The 25,248-nt window shown below is 42.8% G+C and overlaps 1 protein-coding gene across 1 annotated transcript in view; it reads left to right on the top strand.

The window, feature by feature from the left end:
• PROM1 (prominin 1) overlaps positions 1-20,799 on the top strand; it is a 116,979-nt gene extending 96,180 nt beyond the window's left edge. The window contains exons 16-27 of the mRNA XM_063108050.1: positions 1,343-1,486; positions 2,101-2,172; positions 3,235-3,327; positions 4,987-5,040; positions 7,373-7,447; positions 7,579-7,647; positions 8,587-8,679; positions 11,797-11,912; positions 12,416-12,439; positions 12,942-13,010; positions 20,113-20,152; positions 20,766-20,799. Coding sequence (XP_062964120.1) covers positions 1,343-1,486; positions 2,101-2,172; positions 3,235-3,327; positions 4,987-5,040; positions 7,373-7,447; positions 7,579-7,647; positions 8,587-8,679; positions 11,797-11,912; positions 12,416-12,439; positions 12,942-13,010; positions 20,113-20,128 — 825 coding nt within the window. The 3' untranslated portion in view covers positions 20,129-20,152; positions 20,766-20,799. The remainder of the gene's footprint in view (positions 1-1,342; positions 1,487-2,100; positions 2,173-3,234; positions 3,328-4,986; positions 5,041-7,372; positions 7,448-7,578; positions 7,648-8,586; positions 8,680-11,796; positions 11,913-12,415; positions 12,440-12,941; positions 13,011-20,112; positions 20,153-20,765) is intronic.
• Positions 20,800-25,248: the final 4,449 nt, after the last annotated feature.

Raw genomic sequence — 25,248 nt, 5'->3', positions numbered from 1 at the left:
TTTTCTGCCGGGTCCCAGAATTGGGTGTTAGGCACTGAGAAGGACGGTCCAAACTGTCCTCATTCTTTATGTATCACGTTGTGGCCCTAGGACTCCCAGGACTCAGGTGGACTCTGGTGAGCTCTGCTGACCCTTAGCAAGAGGCAGAAAGGATGGAAGCAGACCAAATAGAATGACGTCCTCTCTTCCTTTGCCTGAGTCTACATTCTGGTCTTGACTCCTAAGACTCTGAGGAAAGACCATTCCAGAGCACACTGGCCAGACGAATGAACAAGGGAGTTTCAGCTGCCCAGGCCTAGAGTGCCATTAGCCCAGACTGTCCCCACTCCCCTATACCTGGGGGCCTCTTTTGGTCTTCTCAGCTGTGCAAAAAAGAATCTAGAGAGCCTTCTTTCTTTTGGGCTTCCAGAATGAGAGCAGATACCAAGGGAGGAGGTTATTCCCTAAGCCCCACAGCTCGCCCACTGAGGCATCACGGAGGCCATTGCGGCTTGATGGTTTTCAGATGCAAAGAGGTTTATTTGAAAGTTGCATATGAATTTGGTATTGATTATCTTCCCTAAATCCTCCTTACATATTCATAAATAAAATATAATTTTGTAACAAACTCTAAACAAATGCCCTCCACTCATTTGCCCATCATGTCATCTTCTCCATGTGCCATCTCAGATATACTGGTTGGGTAGTGTCACCTGGGACATTCAGGCACTCCTTGCTGCCTGAAACTACTGACTGGCTATTAGGACAGCCCCAAACCGACAACAACATTCCTATGATCTCCATCCCAGTAACTAAACGCTGTTTCCCAGATGATATCTTCCTTGTCTTCCCATGGCCCAGCTTTATGCGTGCTGGTCCTTCCCTGGAATGCCAGCCTACCCTGCCCTTTCAGCATCTGCATTTGTCAGGGCTGGGGGCTCAGAAGCCACTTCTCCTATATTGTCTTCCCCGTCCACTTCCTTGGAGGCCTCTCCCTGGCTCTGGTGTCCTGATGCAGTTTGTGTACCTCTCTTATGACCCAGCCTCATCCCTTTGAGGTCTTTGAGGGTGGGGAGGGAATCCTATCTTGCTCTGCACCCTGCCTCCTGGAAGAGTGCTTGCCATGGGACACAGAGAAGGAGGCAGGAAGGCAGTAGCAGGAAGAAATGCCAGTCAAGTGCATGCATATATATATATATATATATATATATATATATATATATATATATATATATATATATATATATATATATATATATATATATATATTTGTCCTGTGTAGTTTTATTGCTCTTTCCAAGCATTATGTATGTGACATTCTTGGACAATAATGGATTGATTTATAACTTTTTTTTTCATGCAGCGTGCTGGAAGCATAGGCGATGAATTTGAAAATCTGAACATAAAGCTTAACATTGTTCTGCTGAATGCAGCAGGAAGAAAAGCCCTTCAGGATTTCGCTGAATATGGAATAGACAAAATGGATTATCCCGCCTACTTGGCTCAGGTGTGACCCCTGGGTTCATGCTTGATCTTTTGAGGAGAAATTAGAGTATCGGATATGTGTATTTCTTTTTTTGTTTTTTTTTACTGAGATGAAATTTGCGTAACATAAAACTAATCCTTTAAAGTGAGTAATTCTGTGGCATTTACACTCACAATGTTGCACAAGTATCTCCCCTGTCTAGATCCAGAGCTTTTCTATCATTTTGAAGGAAGTGCTGTCCTGTGAGCAGAGGATCCTCATTCTCTCCTCCCCCAAGCCCCTGGCAACCACCAGTCTGTGTTCTGTTTCTGCAGATTTACCTATTCTGGGGATGTGTCGTGTAAATATGTGACCTGTTGTGTCTGGAGTCATTCATTTAGCATGTTTTGAGGTTCATCATGTTTAGCATGCATCTGCATGTCATGCCTTTTTATGGCTGAATACTGTGATTGAATAAAAATAATATAGGTTTATATGTATAAATAAGAATGCAGATGTTGTCACCTTTATAAGAATTGATAGCTTTACTTTATTATTTATGGTTATGGACCTATGTTCAATGTGTTGCCTTTTGGATGTTGTTAAGATTTAAAAATCCCATATACATAACACAGTTTTTTTTACTTCTTTTGTAGTCTAGTAAATCCCCCACAAAAGTGAATCTTTTATCATTTGCAAATGATCTGGAAGCAAAAGCAAACCAGACGGTGAGTTCAAATAGCTGGGCTAAATGGTGTAGTGGTTGTAGATGTCAAATGTCAGTACCATTCTCAGGGAAGCTACCCAAGAGGTTCCTTAGGCCAAGGTAATCCCTTGTTTGAAAACGCCTCTCATGCATAAGTTCCCCTCAGCAGCCATTGCCATGTGGTCCAAACCTCGTGAGTATTTCCAGGCAGTTTTGGGGTGACCACAGCAGCTCCCATCCTCTGCTCTTGATGTTGGTGTCCTCTCTGCTGTAGTTCTAGACCTGCTTCACCCTGTCAACCCTTCTACCTCCACACACACATGCACACACACACACACACACACACACACACACACACACCATTTTCCTTGCAGTGTAGGAAATAGTAACTGAGCACGTGGGAGGCAGATTCCACGTGGTGCTCTTTGTTGCCAGCAATAAGTGGATGAGGGAGGGCAGAGGCCCCGGGCCAGTCTTATAAGCTTCCCCCTCATCAACTCCTCTGCTGGGTGGTGACTAAATGTCCTTAACTGGTCCCTTCTCAAAAATAGCAGACCCTGGTGACAACAAGGAATCTGGGCTCTGCAGGAAGACCCGGGTTTAGATCCTGACTCAGCATCTTCCTGTCAGTGGGAGCTTGGGCAAGATATTTCACCCCTCTGTGCCTTAGTTTCCTCATCTGTAAAATGGGGGTAATAGTATCCACCTTGTAGGATTGCTGTATGTTAATATACTAGACACTATTTAAGTGTGGGTTAAATTAAAGCTTTTCAGTTTTCTCATCTGTCAAGTGGGGAAACATGGTGGCTGTATCATGCTAAAGAAGAGAAAGAGAGAACACAGCCGCTGCCACTGAGGAAGGGCTCGTGAGTGTGGGACACTGCTGAGCAGCCATGGCTCTGTGATTGGAAGCGGGCTGCCTTGCTGCTGCCCCTCCCAGGCAGCCTCCGTGCCAACCACCGCCCTCACCGTGCAGGGAGGGCTGCATGCTTATGGCAAGGCTGCTGGGCCCCTGTGGGTAGAGACAGGGCTTCAGAGTCTGCAAAGATGGTGCTGATCTTTGTTTAATTTATTCTTTTTGTAGAACCAAGGAACTTTGGAACAGTCCCTGAAAGGAAATGCAGAAGATATTAAAATGATTCACGAGCAACAAGTTGTGCCTATGATAGAGTCCCAGGTAACAATCCGCAACCTGTGCTATTTCTCTGGGACCTGAGCAAAATCTATTGCACCTCGTCGGCTTTCATTCAGCCTGATGACCCGTGCTCACCCATGTAGGTCCCATCTGATTGGCTTCCATCTCAAATTGAGCTGGGCTTTGACGAAGACAAAACTTAAATTGCACCACCCCTCATCTTGCTTATTTCCTTTCTGTTTTTCATCTGAGTGTGAAATCGGGCTGTCTCCTGCACCTTGCTCTGGTGTCCATTGCTGTCACCAGGCCCCCTAAGCCACACATCAGCTGCAGCGCTGGTGTGTTTGTTCTGGACTCACTCCCACACATCAGCTGCAGCGCTTACTTTCCAACTCTTTCTCTGCAAACTGTGTATGTGCAAGTGAGGGCAAGTGCTTTTCACTTCGCTCCCATGGCTGTCTCGCCATGGTCATTTCTTCCTCTCTCCTCTCCTCTCGTTCATCCTGTCCATTCCCTTTTTTTCTCACTGCCTCTAGCTTCTTTCCTTAATGCAATAAAGGCAGTTTGTAGCAGAGAAAGAACATGGGCTTTGGAGTCAGAAAGACCTGGCTTCAAATCTTGCTTCTGCCTCTCGTGGAGTAGCTTCTCGGTTTCTTCATCTAAACATGGTGGGAATGATTCTTGCCTTGCTATGACCTGGTTTCAGGAGATGAACGACCTGACCTCAGAGGGACTCAGCACATAGCAAGAATTTTTATTATACTTGCATACAGCCGTGTTTGCAATTGTCAAGGAGAGAACTGTGTGGGACTAGGTTACAAGGACAGTTTGCACGGGTTTGGAGAATCATGTGAGTCCAATAGACTCCAACATCTGAACCTTCCAGAACTAGTTTTTACTCTCTCTTCTTTTATTCCTGACTTTCTAATTACAAAGTCCTCTTGTTGAATTTTCTTAATTTGTGAGCTGTGCTTTTCACAATTCTCTGCTATACTTGTTTATGCCTGGCACAATTTGTTAACAGTTTAAGCTGGTTTTGCATTTTCCCTAAATGCTTTCCTTCAAGTAGACAGGACTTCTTGACCTTTTCAGAGCTAGGGCAACCTGTTCACAAATAGGCAAGATATTTTATACATGTGATCTATGATCTAAACTATAGATCCTGCAAACTACAGCCTGTGGGCCAAATCTGGGTCTGCTACCAGTTTTTGTAAATAAAGTTTTATGGGAACACAGCCACAACCGTTTATTTACAAACTGTGGGTGCTTTTAACTACCAGGGCAAAGTCAAGTAGTTGGGGTAGTGTAGGTCCCACAGAGCCTAAAGTATTTACTATCTGGCCCTTGACAGATAAATGCCGACCCCTGACCTAAACCATTTGGGTAAACCACTTTTGTGTGGCACGCTCTGTTTTAAATAATGCCTTCCATTTTGATCAAACTTAACTCTGAGGGGTTTCTTGGACACCTTGAACATGATGTGTTGCCTTTTGAAGCTTTAGAATACATATCCTGATTTTCTTCTTTAGGTTTTCTTACACCAGAGGCAAATAAGGTACACATTGTTAACTTGTGTTAATGAAACCATTAACAAGTAAGGTCTTATTTGGTGGTTGTGTTGAGGGAGGAGAGGACACAAGGTGTGTCATCTTGCTGCTTCATGTAATCATTTTGAAAATATTATCTATGTTTGCTCACCAGAACACTCTAAACCAAAGTGTCAAGACCCTTCAACATATAAACGATGGGTTGATGGTAAGAATTTATTTTGTTTTTCTGTTGTGGGATTTTGTTATAAAATACTACATGTAGAAGTTCAGAGATGTTGATTTTTGTAGGTACTTTAAATTTTTTTTAAAAAGTCTCAGTTATCCCCTCATTTTAAACAACAAACCGGGTTTTCCTACCATTTCCTTTCCACAAGTACTTTTATAAATGCGGACCTCATCTCAGCAGGTTGTTAGCTACATAAGCAAAGTTGGAGTTTTGACGTGTAAGATGCAGGCTTAGAAGGCACGTCGGTCACTTTTATGGTGATAAGCCTGCTTCACAAAACCCCCCGAATCTCAGTGCCTTCTAACCACAAACATTTTCACTGCTGAGTTGACTTCAGGCTTCTCCACACATCTGCCCACTTAGAGACCCAGCCAGAAGGAGCAGCTCCTGCCTGGGCCATCTCCTGCCCTCTTAGCGGAGGACAAGAGTTCAGAGGATGAAATGCCCTTTAAGCTGCTGCTCAGAGCCAGAGCACTGCCACTTTGCCTACATTCCATTGGCCAAAGCACGTCACCTGGCCACGCCCATCCTCATGTCAGGCTGGCGAGTGTACTCCAGTGAGGGCAGGCACCTGGGAGGGTGTCAGTAATCATGACCAGCTAACGCCGTCTACCACAAGGGACAACCCTGGCCCCCAAGCCTTTCCACAGCAGAAACTGCGCTCCAAGGCTGTGCTATGTTCATCTTATAACAACTGCATCAACAGGCAATTCAGAAAATATATATTTTTTTTTATGATTTAATATTATACAAACAGTCACATTATATTGTAAGACTTTAAGAAATTTTAATGACATAGAAATTAAAAATTGCATTTTAAAAAGCAAAGTTCAAAATATTAAAAATATTTCTTAAGGAGTATGTATATATACATATTCACATTCATTTTTTATGTGTATAATTCCTAGGAAATTTACCAAAATATTTACAATGGTGATCTCTGTCTCTTGGATTAAGGATGAGATGTATTTTTTAAACTTTCCATATTTTCTAAAATGAACATAGATAACATATTATAATTAGAAATGAATAAGTATTGCTATAAAATGAGCTGGAGAATTTTATAATATAATTTAGAAACATTGTCATTCAAAATGTGTTGACTGAAAAAAAAGAGTAACCCGCTATTATTGATAGATTTTATTTATGTAGAAGCTTCATTTCTTAACAATTTTAGATAAATTGGTGGTCACTGCACTTTGTTGTAAAATGTAAGTAACTCCCTTCTTCCACTGACGACAAAGCTCAGATTTGTCGGTCTTTATGAAAATGCAAAACATATTTACGTAAGAGTAAGCAGGTTCAAAACTGTACTTTTTAGCTCTTGACACTGAAAAATTCTTATTAATATCTTTTACTCTGACATATAAATGTCATATTATTTTCTTTTAAATGTATGTAAATATGTATGTTAGGGACATATGTGGAAACCTATGTGTTTAAAAATGATTCTTATCCAAATAAAAGAAACCATTTAGAAAATAAAAAAGAAAACTTTTTTTATTGCACGGAACAGATTGCTCGCAAGAGGTTTTGGGTGTTAGACCCATAGTAAAAAACGAAATGTTCCTCCCTTCACTTTCCTCAGTGGGCAACATCATGACTCAGTTCCTCCGAAAATATTCAGGTTTGCTCTACTCCAGGACCATGCTTACACCTCAAATCATGGTTGCCATTTCTTAAGTGTGTGTCCCATGCTATGGGACCCTGGAGACACATTGGTGACTATGAAGGTTCTTGGCTGCCTCCATGCACTTGACATTCACAACAATGGTGTGCGATTGTGTGTTGCTATTCACGAGGAGCCCAGCCAAAGGGGCAAGGGGGGTGCAAATCAGCTGTTGATCCACTCCCCAGGCTGTATGCCTTGAGGTCACTGGGCAGAAGGGACCCCTTTCCTAGTCTACACCAAGCTGCTATGTGGGTGGCAGTAATCTTGTCTTTCGTGTTATGGTACAAAAAGTGTGGGTTTTGGAGTTAAAAACAAACAAACAAACAAACAGAAATGAGGTGCAAATGCCAGCACCTAGTCTGCTCCCCAGCTTTGTGACCTTGTTGGCTGTCTCACCAGTGAAGGGAGCCTAATGACACCTTCCCCTGAGCCTTGCTCTGGGTATTCATCAGGTGCTTTCTAGAAAGGACCCAACCCAGTATCTGGCTCTGTGCTCATCTCTTCCCCTGCCCTCAGAGGGCCAACTAGAAGGTCGTGGTATTGTGGGGCTGAGTTACCAGTGCCTGAATCAATATGCAAATTGTCTAATTTGATCCTTTTATCACTTAATACCCTGCCGATTGTTGCTGTATTTTCCAGGAGAAAGTGACCAAGATCCTTCAGTCTTTGGATTCTGTTCAGAACTTCATCACAAATGCTTCTGTTATTGATGAAGTGAGTTTTCTTTTTTAAAACAATCATGTCAGTAAGTGGGCATGTGCACATTACATGATTAAATATCTATAGTATTTAAGTGTGCTCTAGGCATTTTAATGGTTTTACTAATCTTTGATTTTTTTTTTCAGGAAATTAAAGGATATGGGAGAACAATAGTAAGATACTATGAACAATATATGCATTGGGTAGAGTACTCTGTAAGTATTTGATCTTTTATAAACATAAAGGGAGTCATGTCTTGGGATAGTCTTTTTCTAGGATAAAACCTGGAGGAAATACAATTAAGTTCTTGGTAATTTGGTAGGAAGTAAGTGGAAGGACTTTGAAGTGTGGGGACTGACTTAGTCCATTTTGTGCTGCTATAACAGAATATCTTAAATGTAGTTTAGAAAGAACAGAGATTTACTGGCTTCTGGTTCTGGAGGCAGGGGAGTCCCAGACAGAGAGCCAGCCTCTGTCATGGCCCTTCTTACCATACCATCCGTGCCGGGACAAAGAGAGAGAGAGCAAGAAAGTGAACTCACGGTCTCCAGCCCTTTTATAATTGGCATTAATCCATTTGTGAAGGTGGATCTAATCACTTCTCATTAGGCCCCACCTTCCAGCATTGTTGCATAGGGGATTAAGTTTTCAACATGTGCTTTTCGTTGGACACATTCAAATCATAGGAGGGGCCAAGACTTCTGGGGCCTGGCCACCAGGTTGGAGGACATGCCCCCACCTGGATCTCCTCTAAGGTCTCCTTTACTCACCTTCATCATAGGAGTTTTCCATTTTCTTCCTACTTCCTTTATCAGATAACCAACAGGTCAGGTGTGAAAAATTCATACTGAAACCCTGTGTTGGACATGTGTACTTGTTAATTCTCTCAGGAGTACTGTGGGATGGGTCTTATTGTTTCAGTAACAGATGAGGCAACTGGAAACTGAGGTTCAGAGAGAACAGGGTCTTGCTTTACAGTATATAATTTTCTGTTCTGTAGAACTCACCCATACAAATCAGTAGTCAGCTCCACGTTAGGGAATATAGAGATCCTTCTTGGGAAACCAAGCAAAAGATAAACAACACGTCTGATTCTTGTGGATTTTTGCAGATATGGCTCAGTTAAAGTTTACCTGTGTTTCTTACCCCCTTAGATCACTGAGGAAATGGCAGCCTGCAAACCCATGGCGACTGCTCTAGATTCTGCTGTTGATGTCTTTCTGTGTGGCTATGTTATCAGCCCTCTGGTAAGAATTTTGTCTTTCAAAAGGAGATACATGAATTCGTCGTCCTTGATTCCTGCCCCCCCCCCAAATTGTTATACACACTATAATGTTAGTTTTCTGCTTGGGTCTGCTGTGGTTTTAGGATCCAAACCCTAAAATCTAAAATTTAAATCAATGTGATATGATGCCTAATAGACAAAAAAAAAATCAAAGTCCTAGTTGCATATCTTCATTTTTTTTTACTAGGATTGTGTTTACAGAAGTCAGGAGACCCTCATGAAAAAAACCCAAAACAAAACAAAACAAAACCTTCTTTGTCTGGAATAATCAGGAAGGCACAGTCATTGGTGTGCAGATTGCCGATATTCAAAAGTTTCTTAGTGCAACAGTATATACAACCCCAAGGCTACACCAAACAATTTTGGATTTAAAAGTCCTTTAAGATGTAATCATTGGGATGGTAAGTTCCAGTTATTCAGGTTTATTCACCAGCTCTATTCACTTGTCAGTATACACTGAGTATCTCCATGAACTGATCCTCTTACTTCCTGTGCTTAAAGCACCTTGGTGGCTTCCTGTTTCTGTCACAATAAAGACCAGGATCCTTCACAGGACACACTAGGTCCTGCATGATTGGGTCTCTGCCCACCCAGGCCTCATTTTGTGCTATTTGCCTTCCTTTCTCCCTGTGATCCAGACATACTTATTTTCTTTTACTTCAAATAGATCTTGATCTCGCCACCTCAGGGCCTTTGCACATGCTCTTTCCTCTGCCTGGACTGGAGACTGGTGCACACAGTCTTTCTCTTTCTCTCTCTCAGTCTTTCCCTCCCTACCCAACCCCCACTAGGCCAACTCATCTAGGTCTTGTGACATTATGGTTGAGAACATGAACTCTGAATTCAAATCACACTTCTACATTTTCTGAACTCTGTGACGTTGAACAATTGTTAAAATTTTTTGAGCTTTATCACCTAAATGGGACTATTTTGATGGTTCAAGGTAAGATTACATGGAAAGCCTTTAGCACCCTTCTTGGTACATTAACATACTCAATAAATATTTGCTGTTATTAGCTCTGTTCAGTTTTTAGGTCTTAGTTCAAACATCTTTTTTTCCAGAGAGTCTTTTCTGTTCCTCCAAACTAGATTGGATTCCCTTTTTTACATCCTATAGAACTCTGTGCTTTTCCTTTAGAGATGAGGTTATTGAGACCCATCTCCTCCAACACACACTGGACTCTGAACTCCATGAACACAATGGCTTACCTGTTCACTGTTGGCTTCCTGTCACCTGGGACATTGCCTGGCACAGGGTGTTACTGTTGAATGAATGAAGGGTGATCAGGTAGCTCTCTGTCCCAGTGCAGCTGTGTGGCTCTAGCTCTCCATCTCCCTGTTCCTCATTCCCATGTGCATCTGTCTGCCAGATGGACTCTCATGCCTGAATGGGAACAATCCTGCCATGCTCCCTGGCTCCCTGGCTGTTTCCCTCCTCTTGCAGCTTCTTATGCCTTTTGTCCTGGGCTCAGCAGCCCCTGCTGCTGGCTTTGGTTGAAGGCTTCTTAGGGGAGTCCTGGGTTAGCCTGCTTGATTCTGGATTGATGTCTTTCTGTGTCCAGCAACTACCCCCCACCCCACCCAGCCCCATCACCCAACTTCAGATGCCTCTTCACAAATAATCAGGGAGAGACAGAGGGGAGGCCAAGAGGCTTCTCAGAAAGATAATAGGCTGGGGCTTTATAGCAGATTGTTTAAATAGTAAGGAAAAGCTCTGGGCATTGACTTCACCAATAAAATAGACTACAGCCCGCCCCGTATTTTTCTCTTGTATCCTGATTGTTCTCAAAAGGTTTGAGGCAGCTTCCAGAAAAAGGATGAGGTTGCCATAAAGCTCTAAAGCCTCTCAAAACAAGGTCAAAAGTATAGGAATCTACTAACAAAAGAACATGGAAGGAAGAGAGAACAGATTTACCAGAAATTAGGAGCCAAAGAGGTGCCACTGCCACGCAACACTGAAGTCAGCCAGGAGCAAAGCAGAAATGCAGGGCCGTGCCGGGATGCTCTGGACAGTGGTGGTTATGTCCACGCTGTATTTTGCCTCATGGTAGGCTGGGGAGAGTTGCTCTAGAGTTACAACATTATCCTAAGGCAGGGGCCTCACACTTGAACTTGTATAGGAAGCTGGCAGGTTGTAGATTTTCAAGGCAGGCTGTGTCCAATGTGGACCAGAGTGGTATTCAGCACCTGCATGGCACCCACAGGGTCCTGCCAGCTATGCGTGGCTGTGTCTGTTGTGATTGGCTGGTATGGTTAAATATTTTCGAATATCACCCTGCAAAAGTTTGTGGTGTCGACTGTGCCAAACCGATGACAAATGCCCCTCTGGAACCATGATACAGCTGCAGCTGACTGCTGACTTATGGCAACAAGGGTTCAGTATTATGAGATGGAACCTCTGATTATTCAAAAAAAGACAAAATCTAGGTTCACCTGAGAAATCTGACTTAACAAATGTTGGCTATGACTTAAAAAGAATACTTTAACATTGCTTTTTAGACAAAACATGGTTGAATTAAGCCTGTGTTCTCCCTTCAGGACTGGTTAGACTACAGGGGAGCATCTGTTGAGCGCCTAGTATGTACTAAGCATTCTGTCTTCTGTCTTCTTGACGCATCATGTCATGGGATGATGACGCTGTTCAGATGCAGAACAAAGCCAGAAAGGTTAATTAGTCATCTTCACATCAAGCAACTCACAAAAAGGATTTTGTGACAACTCGCACCTGCTGGCCCTCCGTGCTCTGGTCGTTGGACAGTCAGGGCAGCAAAGGGAAGCCAGAGAGGGGGCGTTAGGAGGTGTTTCACAGTGTCCTAGATTCAAGTCCTGGTTCCACCACTGCTGCTTCCACTTCTCTTTTGTAAAATAAATAATAGGATAATAGGATCTACTCAAAGGTTTTAGAAAAACTAAATGAACTATAATACTATGTAGCACTTCCCACAGTGGCTGGTTCTTACTATGTTCACAGATGGTTTTAAAGAATGAACTGAAAACTCATTAAAAAAATTGCAAACAACTGTTTCCTTTGATTTCCCACCTTCGAGCATTTATTTCTCCTGATTTCCTTTTTCCCTAGAATTTGTTTTGGTTTGGCTTAGGAAAAGCTACTGTGTTTTTACTTCCGGCTCTCATTTTTGCTGTCAAGCTGGCCAAGTACTATCGTCGCATGGATTCTGAGGACATGTATGATGAGTGAGTACGGAGGTCCCACGGGGGCTGGGGGTCCTTTTCTGTGCGGTGCCATCTTCAAAGAGCTGCTAATGATGAGCTCTGATGAGATGAAACTTGATGATTATTATTTTTTAAATAGTGGGTCATTTCTGTCTGGGTGGTTTTTGTTTGTTTTTATTGATGTTCCTATGCCGTTTTAACTATTTTTTTTCCTCTTGCTTAAGCTTCTCAGCTGCCTTAACCAGCCTCCTTCTTTCTTGTTTGCAGCTCCTCTCTCTCGGGGACTTGGCATTTTACTTTATGATAACTGTTTTTACTACTTTTCATTTTGGCTCCGTGGCCTGCCCCTCGCTCTGTGTCTGGTGAACGTGTCTGTTCCATTTTTTCCTTCACCCCTCTCCTCACCCCGAGTTTCTCCTGAATTTGCTCTGTCAGCATCCGTGTTAAACAAGTGGGGAATGTGGATGTTGAGTTTGCATAGTAATGAGAAAATAATCCTATCTCCCTTTTTTTGTATTTTATAGTGTTGAAACTATACCCATGAAAAAGTAAGCTTTTTTAAAAAGTATATTCATAAATGGGATGGGGGAAGTTTTTTATTATTATATGATGAACTTCTAAAATTAAATTAATAACATCTTCGAATGACATAAAAACAATAGATATGTCCAGGTCAAAATAAATGGTGGCACCTCATAAAAAGAGGGCTGGCCCATAAAGGTGCTCAAGAGACACTTGGTGAATTAGTGAAAATTTTATATATTAAATTTATTAATCTATAAAGTAGTCATTTCAGTCTCTGGATTTTAAAGGGAGTATCATGGACAAGTGTACTTCAGAAAATTTGTGGAAAAGTAGAATTGAAAGATATTGTGAATCTTTCCATGAGCTTTTCAAAGTACCTTTGTAAATATGCCCTTTTACCTTCTTTGTAGATTTAACAAATTGTCACATACTTTTCATGACCATCACATTGTCTTTGTAATCCATGATGTAATACTTCATCTTAGAGATAACATGGTGTTTTTGGTATATTTATTTTTGTTACAGTATGGAAAATGGTAATAATGGTTATCATAAAGAACATTTGTATGGTATTCACAATCCTGTTATGACAAGGTAAAGTCTGGATGTGCATGCCTGTCCTGTGACAGCCCTCTTCATCCCCTGTAGTTGTGACACCGAATTTTCTGCATGCTTTTGATGCCCTCCACTTCTCTGTGTGTGATTCTCTATCAATGGCTCATCTCCAATCATACCCTACATAGCATTCCATGATGCCGTGTATTTAAATATTCCATAGATTTCTTAACAATGGAATTGTTCAGCAACTAAAAGTTGGTGTCACCTTGAAGTGCTATGTATGACTATAGATCATTAAGGATTAAATGCATGCACACCTTTCATTTAGCATTTTTCTGCACCAAATAAACTGAGTACAGTTTTCAAAACCTTTCTTCCCTCTCTCCCTTCCTTCCTTCCTTCCTTCCTATAAACTAATTATAATTAACCAGAAAAAGAATCCCAATCTTCCTCCAAAATTTTTGTGAATTTACCTTGTCTAGAATTAAGGACCTTCCTATAGTTCTGGATATTTGTCAGGAAACTCTGAGCATTACCTGCCCAGGGTCCTTTTCTGAGGCTCTCAGACCCATATGTCAACCAGGGAACTGTCTGTTCAGAAGATGGGGACCAAGACGTACACTCAGGGGCAGCTGTAGGCCATCCTCATCAGTGGGTGTGGTCCTTCCCCATGTCCACACAGCTGTCCCTGAGCCAGTGTTCTTTGGCCCCCAAGTGATATCAGGTGCAAAAGAAGTGTCTAACATTGGAGCACTGGGGGATCCACCTTGTCTTAAAAGCCCCACACTCTACACGGGATGCAACCAGTTTAAAAAGTCACCAAATCCAGGGAAGCTTATAGCTTTGGCTTCCCTCCAGGTATTTATGTATAGGTGACTTTTAGTCCAGATGCAATTTACCAGTCAGAGGCATCCTCTTGTGAAGCAATGTTGCCTAGCAACAGCTGATGCTCTACCTTTGACAGAACCAATAAGTTATTAAAACATGTCCTTGCAGAAGGATACAAGGTTTACCCAACTGACAACTTTGAACGTTACAAAAACTTCAGACCTTTGCATTTAATTTGCCAGTTAGGGGCAGGGAAATTGTCTTAGCACATATGGGCTGCTATAACAAAATACCATAAACTGGTTGGTATAGAAACAACAAAGATTTATTTCCTCATAGTTCTGGAGGCTGGGAAATCCAAGATCAAGGTGCCATCAGATTCAGCATCTGATGGGGGACATTTTTCTGATAGATGGCAACTTCTTGATGCGTCCTCACATGGCAGAAAGGACAAGCTAGCTCTCTGGGGCTTCTTTTATAAGGGTATTAATCCTAGTTATGAGGGCTCATGCCCCCATGACCTAATCACCTCCCAAAAGACCCAACTCTTAATACCATCACCTTGGTCATTAGGATTTCAACAAGTGAATTTTGAGGGGACACAAACATTCACATCATAGCAGAAATGGTGAGAATAAAAAACAGGGACAATAAAGTTCTGAAATGGCACATTGACTTCATCCATTTGCTACTTCCAGTATGCTCTCGTTGGTTGCCAGAGTGCCATGTCATGAGAGATTTGAAGACTGATTTGAGACTAGTATCAATTAGCCTGGTCTGCTCTTGGGAGAGTGAATGCTGCTTTTTCCTGCATCATGTACTGGCCTTCCCTTTCATGGTGTACTGTGCTTGGAGTGTACCTTATATTTCTGGACTGAAATTTTCAAGGTCAAAGGAGAGCTGTTTTCAACAACCTGTGTTGTCCTAACATCAGATCTTCTAGGACTTTCCTAATTTGTAAAATTGGTCCCTGGTGCTTGCCTCTTGCTTGTGAGTCTCCATAAGTCCTCTCTGCACCAAGAGGCATCCCTGAGGCTGCTTGCAGGATGCTAGACAGACAGGCAAGCCTGGGTGGGAGGATGCTGTAGGTTGGATTTGGGTTTTCTGGAAGCAGTGCTAAAGTGGAGTTTAGGGAGCAAGAGGTGCATGAGGATCTATAGTTGTGAGAGGAAGGGGAGAAGTTGAGGTGGGCCTGCCAAAGCCCTGGCCCACCTGGTGGGGAGCTCTGGAGTAAGCATTGCCTGTCAAGAGTTGCCCTCATTAGGACAAAAGGAGCCTTTGTACCCTGACCTCCCTCAGTCACTGAATATGGGCTGCTCAGGAAGGACAGACCCTTGGGCAGAACAGCTCTACAATAGAGCCAGACCCTGAAGGCCCTGACAACTGGAGGCCATCTGCTGACCGTGCTCCCCACAGATGGCAGCAAGTCCTTCTTAGAAGGAAAATCTAGAAAAGGAGAAGCACTGGAAGGCCCAGAAGAGCATGCTGCATCCGAGAAACCCCTCTGCTGTGTAAAGGGAGGTGTCGCTTTGCGAGTTGATAAGACAGGCTCTGAGATGCTAAGAACCTCTCAACACACCAGTATTGCCATGGGTCCTCTGTCATTTAGAAATGATCACCAAAGCTGGCTCGACTTTCACTCATTCTCAGCCAAGAGCTGAGTGCTGAAAAGAGGCGGAGTTCATCATGCCCATCCTGTCATGCCCTTCCTGAGCACTTTCCTCTAAAGATCAGCAGACTTGCGGTTCTAGCGTCACTAAGAGAGTGACTGAGTACGCACTCAGTGCCACGGGTGCCCGCCTCTACAGTGAAACGCGGTTCTCCTTATTTACAAGTTTTTACCCATAGAACTGGAACATTAGGAGACTCTTGCATTTAATTTGCTGCACAGGAAATTAAATCCCACTTGTTTTTTTTTTTTTTTTTTTTGTCGTTTTTTCGTGACCGGCACTCAGCCAGTGAGTGCACCGGTCAGTCCTATATAGGATCCGAACCCGCGGCGGGAGCGTCGCTGCGCTCCCAGTGCAGCACCCTACCAAGTGCGCCACGGGCTCGGCCTTAAATCCCACTTGTTAATGAAGATTCCATTTTGGGATGGAATTCAAAATAGATGAAATGCCCTAGTTGTATTAAATACATAAAGTTTTAGGATGATTCCGTGGGAATTCTGTTTACAATATACATTTGAAGGATTTGTCCCTGTGAAGGACCTAACAGTTAACGTTTTTGTGGAAAATGGAGCTAGGAATATATTCGTGTTGGAATTCTTTCATTAATGGTCCACAGAAAATTTTAATTCCTTCTGCTTTCTGTTTCCTATATTCTATAGTATAGTCCCAAGGGCACATTGAAGTGTTTTGTCTCAGTAAGAAAAAAATACCAAGGACTGACTGCAGCCCTCCCTGAGTTTCCCTGACGCACCTTTCATGGTAACAGTTTAATCAGAAACTTTTTCTTCCTGAATAACCCACCTTCCATGGAACCCTGATAGAGCTCCCGGATTTGCAGCTCTTCTGGGGGCAGTAAATGGAAAAAGCATAAGTTTTGAGTCAATCAGTAGAGTCAGTTTATTTTCAGAAGGGGAGGAAATGACATCTCGTAAACTCTAGGGACATTGGGACTCATTTCTGTTCCACCGAGACCCTCCTAGAGGGCTCTGGGGTCACTCTGCTTACTGTGTCATTGCAGAAGTGCTATGTAATCTCCTTGAACTTCAGTTTCCTCACCTGGAAAACAGAGCTACTAAAAGCCCTGTTTGCACAGGGTCGCAAGGTTAAAGGAGATAATGAGACAGAGTATTCACCCTTTGACCAGGATAAGCCTTTATTTAAGAGTTTGTGGTTCATGATAATCTTGTTTTCTTATTACCTTGACATTTCTGATGGAAGGAACTCAAAGGTGATTCAGAAGATAAATGGGGCTGTTCCCAGCCTCCATTCCTTACGCTGACTGGGCTCTAGATGTCAGCAAACACGCCTGGCGAGACCCGCACGAGTAAGCCTGAATAGGTGCTCCTTTACTCGCTCCCGCTGCTGTGGTTTTCCCTAGTGTTTACCACTCAGTTTTCACATGCTGCCTGCATCTCAGGACAAAACTAGGTTCGGGAGCAGAATGATCAGTGCGTGGAGAAGACGATGCTTGTCTCTAAGAAAAGCATTCTGGAAAATTCTGCAAATCAGGGCACCAGTATTTACCAACTTAGGAGCAGTTTGACAACAAATATTGCTTCCTAGGGAGTTTCTAAGAACATTCTCTTAAATAGGAACCATAAAGTGAGCTGTGTTCATTTTCATCAATTAGTTTTTCTCCTTCCCTTTCCTTTCATCTGTGTTCATTCTTAGACACGCACGCACGCTCATCGCCTCTGGTTATTCCATCACAAGGCGTGTGGTTGTGTGTTTGCTTTTGTTTGAAGGAAAAGGCAATCGGCTTTCATATAAGCCTGCATCAGTCTGGATTTTGTTCCCACCGATGCTTCTGCCTCTCACACAAAGTCCACACAGCAAGTGGAGATATTATCATCTTGGGAAGTGTTGGATACCTGGTCTCTGAACCTTCCCCCCTGGCCATTTGTAGATCACTGGCGATCACACAAGCTGTGTTCTTTCTCCCTCGAGGGAATTCTGTGGATTTTTTTGTGGAAATAAGTTTATTCTTTCTAGCTCTGGCTTCAGAGATCAGGAGAGAAAGTAGCTTCATGTGGGACCACAAAGGCTTAAGGGCTGCGAGACCCCAGTGTGGGCCTGGAGCCCTAGGAGTCGGGGCAGGACACTGCCGTGTGTCCTCCTGCACTATCCTCACATCAGTCCTGATGGCCATTGTCACTTCCTCCCTTTCACAGTTAGACTCTGGACATGAAGGCCACGTCTGTGGTTCCACAGCCAGTCAGGGCCAAGCCGTGATTTGGACTACTCTTTCTCCTGCTCTCTCAAAGGCAGGGAGGCATAGAAAAGTTCCCAAAACAGAAGTGGAAAGATCCAGAGAAATTCAGTAACTTTGTCCTTTCTTCACTCTGAAGACTACCAATTGATAGAAAGAGAAAAAAACAAAAGGCAAGTGTTGCCAGAAAGTTCAATTTCTCTGGAAAGAAGAGAAATCTTTGCATATGAAATTTCCCCTTTTAATGTTAGCAAACAGTGTTGAGAAAAAAATATCACGTGTGTCTAACCAACTGTGTCTACAAACTGCCTTCTTGTTGCTTCTGCTATAGAGGTGCTGTAGATTCTTAGAAGTAGGCAGGGTCTGCACAGCTGCATTTCTGCAGCCCGGAGCAGGAAGTAGGTGGACCCCAGGGAATGCTAAGAGAGCAACAGCTGTCCCCCACTTGTGCATGCTCTGGTCTAGTAGGGTGTGTGATGTTCCAGGTCTTAGGGGGCCAGGACATTTCTTTTTCCGTAAAGACAATTGTGAGGTGTGTCAGCAGACCGATTCAGCCTCCTGTCTGTTGTCAGATTGCCCAGAGCAAACCTGGGTTGATTGAAATCTGGAGATTAAATCCTCATGAACTTGATGAGTGCTGCCATCAGTGTGTAATGTCTGCTCTGGGGAGAAGGGTGTCCAGGTGTCATGTAGTGGCCTCCTTTTTAAAATTATTTTATTGTGTTGGGTGCCCAGGAAGTTACACTTTTGAGGCCAAATCCTCATAGCCTGAAGAAAAGTGTCCCTCAGTTATGGTCCCATCTAAGGGCCTATTGTTCCCTTCACATCTGGAACTTCCAGGATTAGTTTTAGTTGCTTGCTGTGGTTTGAATGTCCCCTCCAAAACTCATGTTGAAATTTAATTGCCATTGTGATGGCATTAAGAGATGGGACCTTTGAGAGGTGATCAGGTCATGAGGGCTCTGCCTTCATGAATGGATTAATGCCATTATTTCAGGAGTAGGTTTAGTTGCCATAAAAGTGGGCTTCTGATAAAAGGATGAAGTTCGGCCTCATTCCCTCTCTGTCTCACGTACTTGCTTGTCCTTCTGCCATTATGATGCAGCAAGAAGGCACTCGCCAGATGCTGGCACTGTGCTCTTGGACTTCCCAGCCTCCAAAACTGTGAGAAATAAATTTCTTTTCTTTATAAATTACCCAGTCTCTTGTATTCTATTACAGCAGCAGAAAATAGACCAAGACATTGCTTGAATTGGTGTTTTGCTCATTTCTTGGTTCTGAGGTCTCCAGAGCACCCACTTTTCCAAGATGGGATGGTACATAGCATCTGGAGGCCCCCCAGGAGGAGCATGACTAGGCAGGAGGAAAAGAACCAGCAGTCCATTTGCTGTGCCCAGTGTCCCTCTGCTCAAGAAGGCAAATGCAGATGCTCTTCCGAAATGATCACCAGAGCCTGTGGTCCTTCATAATGTTCAGCCCCCAGGCCCCGTGCCACAGGCAGTAGCAAGAGACTGAGCCACCTCCTGCCTGTACCCTTTCCCAGCGACCCTCCGAGCCCCTTCAGTAATTTGTTTCTTTACTGAGAGCATAAAGAAGAGTGCAGGAGAGGCAGCCAGGGCCAAGCATGTGCGGTTTCCAGAGTTAAGCACTTTAGAAATAATGACTTGCCTTGCAGGTGCTCTCATGGGCTCACTGCACACCCTCCCCTCCTCATACATCTGTCACAGCACTGTGCGCTGGGCAGGGCACATTGTGCAGGCTCGTAGGGTTGTGATCCGCCCAAAGCCATAGTCGGGGAGGGTGGCGCCAGAGTGGACATGCAGATATTCCAAATGGGGTTCATTAGTCTCACCCCCGCACGTGCCTTTTCTTGGTTGGCAAGGCCATGACTATGGAGTAAGCTCAGACAATGGTAGGACTACTGTTGATTGCTAACCACAGAGTCACCACTTAGGGGACACGTGCATTGTCTGGTCACAGGCCTCTGGGTTCATAGTTGTTACAACTCCCTACAGAACTTCCACTTGCTTCTGTCTTCTACTCCTAGAGGCAGACTTTAGAAAGTTTCTTGTGGTAGGTTTGCCATCTGCTGCCATGGTCTGGTTTCTGCTAGTCTGGTGTCTTCGACACATATTCTTAGTGACCCTTACCACTTGTAACCTTAGATTGTGAATATTCACAATTCTGCTTGTCATAGTTTGTTTTTGTCTCTATCTTCTTTGTCTTCTCTTTATCCTCTTTTAAAAGCATTGCAAACAGAAGCTAGAGGAACCGGCGTTTTATCTGACATGTTTTTCCTGATAAACTTTCTGAGGTGTAGTCTGGATTTATCGGTTACCTTTGTGATGTACCTGCTTCTCAGCACAGAGGTAATGAAACCACCCCACAGATTTGCAGGATTGTTATATTTCTGTATTTTTTTGTTTTTTAGCCAATTGTATCATTGATAGCTGATGGTGAAATTGCTTGAGGTAAGTTTGATGCTTTCATATGAGAGAATTTATAAACTTTACTTTTTAGTTTTTAGAACATGAAATATAGCTAATCCTAATATATTATCTGGAAAATCTAGGTCAATGTATAAATTATACAGTATGATTGTGTGTGTGTATATAAATACAATGACTACATGTATGTGTATATGTACATGTATGTATATATATATACATATGTGTATATATACACACAATGACTATGCATGTGTAAAGTAAAAAAATTTTTTTTTATTTACAGTAAAATTTTTTTTTTTTTTTACTTACAGTAAAAAATAAGATCTAGATATCTATGTCCTAACCATGTACCTAGAGAATTATGGACTTAAAAGTTCTTTTATACATTTCCATATTTTTTTAAAAGTTGTTTTTGCAACAAACATATTTCCATGATAACTTTTTTAAAAAAGCTATTTCAGAAACTAAAATCATGATGAATGACACAAATCAGGCTGAACTTCCTATTGGACAAGTTTATCTTTTTTGTAGTTCTTGGGCTCCCGGTGGAGACCAGTTTGGGATTATGCATTCCTGGTTTTCTCTTTAATAATTCAAAGCGAGTTTCTAAAATTTTGTTTGACCTTCGTTTCAGCATCAAGACACTCAAAGTAGAAAGGATCACAGACGTTTGATAGTCTCTGGGCCTACAAGGACTTTCCAAATCCGGGAGGAACTCCGGTGGCAACGTAGTGACTCAGGAGGTCACTGGGTAGTGCTTTGTTAGGAATGAACACAAGCACATTCATAGTCCGTGTGTCCATCACTATTCAAGGATAATTGCCCCCTTCTCTGTTTATTTTTGTTACTTTTTTACACTGGGTTTCTATTTAGACACTTCAACACATGGGGTGTTTGTTTCCATTCAATGCATTTCTGTGTCAAACAGCTGTTGAAATGTGAGGGCTCAGTTTCTAACACACCACTGTATGTGAGGTGTGCTAAATACACAGCAGTTTACAGGAAAGGTGCATTTTGTGCACAGTAAATGGTGTATATACCTTTTGTTACCACAGTCAACAGTGGTTTAAACAAAGGAGTATTGTAGGATATTTTTCTAAATGAGCTTACTGTCTGGTCAGTGTTGACTTATTGGTGCTGTTGAAAATAATCCATTTTCACTAAAAGTGTATGAAGCCTACAGCATATCCTTCTTCTCAGAGATGTTCGTCAACTTTGTCAGTGATTTGTCATATTTGGTTTGGAAATAGAATGCAAAATCAAACATAGAGAAACCTGTGTTACGCCCTCTAGAAAATTCACAACAGAGAGAGATCTTGAGAGAAAGAAATGCTGTTCATTAGAAAATGGAGTTGTTTTAACAGATGCTCATAACAGTGTACACTTTACTGGATTTTTCTAATTTATAAGGGTAAACATTAATTGAAGTGCTGCTAACATAAAGGTCAGTTGATTTAACAGTGAGGATTCTAAAATGAAATATAAGAAGATCCTGTCATGATGCTTAGATTTGGTATCCAATGTGAATGAGTCCTTTAAGTGTGGTCCTTACAAGTACATGAAAGCACAAAGTAAATACCCATTTGCTTTGGGATTCTCATGTTGGATTTGTCATTATCAAAAGTGATCATCAGCAAAAAACTGTTCAAACAAAATTTAGCATTTATGTAATGCAGTTCAGATATAGGCTTCTCAATGGATCTTTTCATGTACTGATTACAGTCCTGATTTATTTCAATAAAAAGGAATTTGGAAAATGTGATCTGTATGTTGTTTTCTTGAGTAGACCCAGAGACTGTCAAATTTTAGATGATGAAATCTGGATTTATGTTATATGTTTATTCCACCACTTTCCCATCGTTGAGAGTGCACATAATACGGAAGTAATACCAGGTCAGCATCAATAGCCTGTTTCCTCAGAGTAGGCTATATTTTCAGATCCTCAGTTTTCCAGAACTGGAGTCAGCATTTCTTAGAGAACAGTCCAAGTCACAACAGACACACTTAATATCCACTACATATCTGATGGACTTCTAAATGTACATGTGCGAAATGAATTTCTGCTAAACTACACCGGAGAGTCTTGCCACTTGGACAAATTAGGCTACATAGTGTGTAATTCTTCAGGAGGAAATCATCCCTCAACTTGCCATTTTTGAAAACCTGATTTTTATATTTCCCATTTAAAAAATTCAAATTGTTCAAGCCAACTGAATTTAACATTCCATAGCTTAACTCTTGCAACGTTTGTCTGTTTAATTTTCAGTATCTCCTACTGCCAAACACATGAGCGGTGGGTGGGATATGGTCTTAAATGTCTCATCTTTCCTAAAAAATAAGCCTTTTCTCAACTCCACAGAACACTCTCGCATGGCAGTCAATGTGTTTTCTCTCTTTTCCTCCCCTTCACAATAATTTCCTTGAAAGCATTCTCAACCCATCTCTAATCTCCACTTTCTCGCCTCCTGTTGGTTCTGCAACCACCACTCCTTTGAAAGGCTCCCGTCAGGGTCACCGATGACTTGACTTGACTGACCACTGCCTCTCTGTTTCCACTGCCTCTTTGGAGGCTCCCAAAGGCGACCTCTCCTGTGTCTTCCTGGGGCTTGGCTCTCTAGTCCTCAGCCTCCTTCCTACACTCACCTTCTCTCCTGTCCCTCGGTTTACTTTTCTCAGGTTCTCTCCTAGTCCACCCCTGCTTCCTCCTTGGGCAATTTCATTCACTCTCCTGGCTTCACCTGCCCCCTCAGTTCTCATGACTTTAGTACTAGGCACAGTAGAGCTCCAGAAACCCATGTGTCCACAGAAGGTCTCCACCTGGATGTGCCTTAAACCAGAGGTCTGCAATCTTTCTCTGTAAATGGTAAGACAGTTAATGTGCCAGCCTTTCTGGGCCATATGGTCTGTGTCTCCTCAATTCTGTTGTACCACAAAAGCAGCCATAGAAAATATGTAAGAGAATGAGCATTGCTGTATTCCAAAATATTTTACAAGAACTGGCCAGCCAGATTTGGCCCACAAGCCACTGTTACTTCCCCTTGCCCTAAGCCACTATTCTTTCCTGCACACACCCACTGGCTGTCTTTCTTCATCTGCTCCACCTCCCTGAGTTATTTGAGCCAGAGGACTCAGCCACATGTGCCTTCTCTCTCCCTTCCTCTCACCACTGGCTACCAAGCCCTCCTCTCCATCCTCCCTGCCACTGTCTTCTTACAATTTTCATAATGTCCCCTGGTTGGTGTGGCATTCTTCCCATTTCTTTCAGGCTTCCAGCCCCCTGAGTTTTGGCTAGACATATGTCCATCTTGGTGGGGACTACATCCCCAGGCTCCTTTGCTGCCAGGTGTGGCCAAGTGATTAGGCTTAGGCCAGTGGCAAGTGAGTGAGTTAGCTAAGACAAAGCTGCTTATCATGGACCCACTCCACTGGAAATGGAAACAACCAAACCTTAGAAGCCATGTGTTAGTTCAAAGAACTGCCTGGCATGAGCTTGGAAGATGGGTTAATGAGAGAGAGGGCCTTTTGTTACAGCAGCTCAACTTGAACAAAACTCGCTCAGTTACTGCACCAGCTTGCCCATAGCCTCCCTGTGTACAGCCTGGAACCATCTTCAATCCTTTCTCAACACTGTAATCAGGTAAGTTCCCTACAGTGCATATCTGATATGTCACTCCCCACTTAAAGATGCAAAAGTGAATAAGAAAAGAACAGAAATCACTGCTTTTAAAAGGATTGAAGTGGGATGAAGTGATGGAGTAACGGAAGAGCTCCTTTACATTGCCTAGTCAGGGAAAGTTTCTGCAAAGGTGGCAGGAAGGAGCCAGGTATGCAGTCATCAGGGAAAAGAGGTTTCTAGGCAGTGAGCACAACTAGTGCAAAGGCCTCAAGGTTTGGCCTGTTGCAAAAGGCAAAAGGGAGGAGAGTGCGATTACGGCTTTCTTTTGATATGTTCCCATTGCAGGGTAAAGTCAAACTCACTAGGGAGTTGGAGAAAACTGGCCATACCCTCAGGGCAGCTGGATGAGATTGGGCTGGTGGGTCGCTGCCCAGGACACTGCTGTGGGTGGGGAAGGGGGGTTGGAGCTGAGCTCCACCTGTCCTCTGGCCACAGCAAGCCAGGCTCGAGAACATTCACTCCAGGAGCTCTTGAGTCTGAAGCACACAAAAGCCAAGGCTCTTCCCTAAGAATTGGCACTAAGGGCCTTGGTTAGTGCAGAGGCTGTGGAGCCCCACCCTGGATGTCACCTCTCCAGCCTGTCTCTCAGCAGTTCATAAACCCACACTTCGAGAACATACCCCTTTGCAGGCATTTTTCAATCTGCCTTAAGAACCTGCCCTCACTGCAAAATGGTGCAGCCTTTATGGAAAATGGTATGGAGGTTCCTCAAACAATTACAGATAGATCTACCATATGACCCAGCTATTCCACTGGTGGGAATATACCCAGAGGAATGGAAATCATCATGCTGAAGGGATACCTGCACTCCCGCGTTTATTGCAGCACTATTTACAATAGTGAAGAGTTGGAACCAGGCAAATGTCCATCATCAGATGAGTGGATATGAAAACTGTGGTATATCTACACAATGGAATACTACTCCGTTATAAAAAAGAATGAAATACTGCCATTTGCAACGACATGGATGGACCTAGAGAGAATTATATTAAGTGAAACAAGTCAGGCACAGAAAGAGAAACACCACATGTTCTCACTTATTTGTGGGAGCTAAAAATAAATAAATATACAAACATGGTGTGGGGGCGAGGTACAGGGAAGAAGACACAACAATCACAACAATTCCTTGAACTTGTTAAGACAAGTGAACAGATATGATGTTGATGGGGGGAGGGGGGAAAGGGAGGGGCGAAGAGGAATTGGTAAAGGGTCATGAAAAACAACTACATTGTATATTGATAAAATAAAAAATTTAAAAATAAATAAATAATTAATTTAAAAAAAAACAAAAAACAAAAAAAACCCTGCCCTCTACCCCTCTTTTAACCTGAGGAGCTGAGTAGCTTGTCTTGTACACTTGGTACCACCTCTCGGAAGCTTTCCCCACTCCCCACCTGGCTGGGGTGGTGCCCTTTTCTGAGAGCCCTGCCACACCACTGAC

The sequence above is a fragment of the Cynocephalus volans genome, chromosome 9 (assembly GCF_027409185.1).
Source record: "Cynocephalus volans isolate mCynVol1 chromosome 9, mCynVol1.pri, whole genome shotgun sequence".
In the NCBI taxonomy this organism is placed as follows: Eukaryota; Metazoa; Chordata; class Mammalia; order Dermoptera; family Cynocephalidae; genus Cynocephalus; species Cynocephalus volans.
This window is presented reverse-complemented; position numbering and strand designations above follow the sequence as displayed.